The sequence below is a fragment of the Etheostoma spectabile genome, chromosome 16, assembly GCF_008692095.1.
Source record: "Etheostoma spectabile isolate EspeVRDwgs_2016 chromosome 16, UIUC_Espe_1.0, whole genome shotgun sequence".
Classification (NCBI taxonomy): Eukaryota; Metazoa; Chordata; class Actinopteri; order Perciformes; family Percidae; genus Etheostoma; species Etheostoma spectabile.
The window spans coordinates 10,354,912-10,356,387 of record NC_045748.1 but is presented as its reverse complement, the minus strand read 5'-3'; the positions used below and the strand labels follow the sequence as shown (position 1 = coordinate 10,356,387).

At 44.7% G+C, this 1,476-nt stretch overlaps 2 protein-coding genes across 6 annotated transcripts in view; one reads left to right on the top strand and one right to left on the bottom strand.

Moving 5' to 3' along the window:
* The window catches only part of enoph1 (enolase-phosphatase 1), a 6,804-nt gene extending 6,340 nt beyond the window's left edge, over positions 1–464 (bottom strand). Inside the window, exon 1 of the mRNA XM_032539200.1 lies at positions 100–464. Within this exon, the coding sequence (XP_032395091.1) occupies positions 100–183 (84 nt within the window). The 5' untranslated portion in view covers positions 184–464. The remainder of the gene's footprint in view (positions 1–99) is intronic.
* A 294-nt stretch (positions 465–758) lies between these two features.
* The window catches only part of hnrnpd (heterogeneous nuclear ribonucleoprotein D), a 6,162-nt gene continuing 5,444 nt past the window's right edge, over positions 759–1,476 (top strand). For all 5 annotated transcript variants that reach the window (XR_004335565.1, XM_032539191.1, XM_032539190.1 and 2 more), the window contains exon 1: positions 759–1,255. Coding sequence is in view for 4 of the 5 variants with exons in the window: in XM_032539191.1 (XP_032395082.1) it covers positions 1,089–1,255 (167 nt within the window). In the remaining variant the exon portion in view is untranslated. The remainder of the gene's footprint in view (positions 1,256–1,476) is intronic.

Below are 1,476 nucleotides of genomic sequence, written 5' to 3'. Positions count from 1 at the left end.
CGGTTAGCAGGAGCTTTGTGTTGAGCGCTACATAATTAGCTTATAATGCTATTACATTAGCATGTTCAAAACAGCAATTTCCCCTCACATAAAACGTACCTTCACAAATGTAATTGGTGTTGTTGTTCCTTCGATATCCAGCAAGAGTGCACTGGTACAAGCAGGAATTGAAACAGTGGCCATTTTTTTAGGAGAGTCTGCTGCAGCTGGTTAGCTGACGTTAGCTTGTGATTAGCAGCACCACAGTGGTAAATAAAGCGCTCTTCTCCGGCTCTCTGACCCCGGGATAGGTGAAGCAGAGTGAAGGGTATCCAGGCGCGAAGAGATGTACCACCTGGTTAGATGTAAGCCACTAGCTAACTGTGCTTTGCCATCAGCTGATGCTGACACTGACTGTACTGGAAGAGCAGTGAGAGAGCGCACATGTTCAGAGCTGTCAGTTCAGGCTGCAGCCTGCAGCTCCTCGGGGGCGCTACTGAGCGTCTGCTTCTTCTTCTTCTTCTTCTTCTTTTGGGTTTATTGGCAGTTGGCAAACAACGATTTGGTGCTTAACCGCCTCCATCTGGTACGGAGTGTGGATCAGAATGTAAAATATGTACACTCATAGATATAAAACTCAAAGTAAACACGTTGTATATCTATAGAATAATATAGAGGATTTAGTTTTCTTTTGGTTTGGATTTGTTTCCCTGCTATTTTACTGCGCCACACTCCACAGAGTCCAGCAGGTGGCGGTAATGCGCCTATTAAGATGTTTGTCAACCGCCAATGAAATTCAAAGAACAAGAAGAAAACGACGATCACAAACCCTCTAAATTGTAGCAGAACAACTGAATTTTGTCTTTATGAAACACATTTTACCTCAAACTAGACTATCTTTCCAGTTATATTAACTTAGACGAACGCAATAACTTGCTCTAATTAACCACGACGAGTTACAGCTAACGATACATGATAACAAACATATTAGCTAGCCGCTAGCTAGCATTAGCTGTCAGCAAGCCAACTAGCTAACGTTAGCTTTTAGCTTCTGCGAATAACTCTGACGTTGCTCGAGTTTTCGCGACAACGTTTAAAAGCCCGAAACAATGTCGGACGATTATGAATTCAGCGATGACACGACCATGATGAGAATGGAGGAGGATGGGGAGGCGACCAGCGATGACCCGATGTCCGCGGCCGGGGACTGCGGCCTGGTGGGGGGCGAGGCCGAGGGCTCAAGAATCGACGCCAGTAAAAACGAGGAGGATGAGGGGTATTACACTTATACATTACACCTGTGTTAGAGTTTGAATGAGTCTCCACAATGAAACATGCCTAACCAACCACGGTGACTCCATTAAGACACCGCAGCTGTGTTGTAAACACCAAATCAAGTGCTGTTTCCCACTGGTGGAATGTAACTAAGTGCATTGACTCTATTTACTGTAGCTTGTTACTTAAAGTGGCAATTGTGGTTTGGTAATTGTGGTTCCT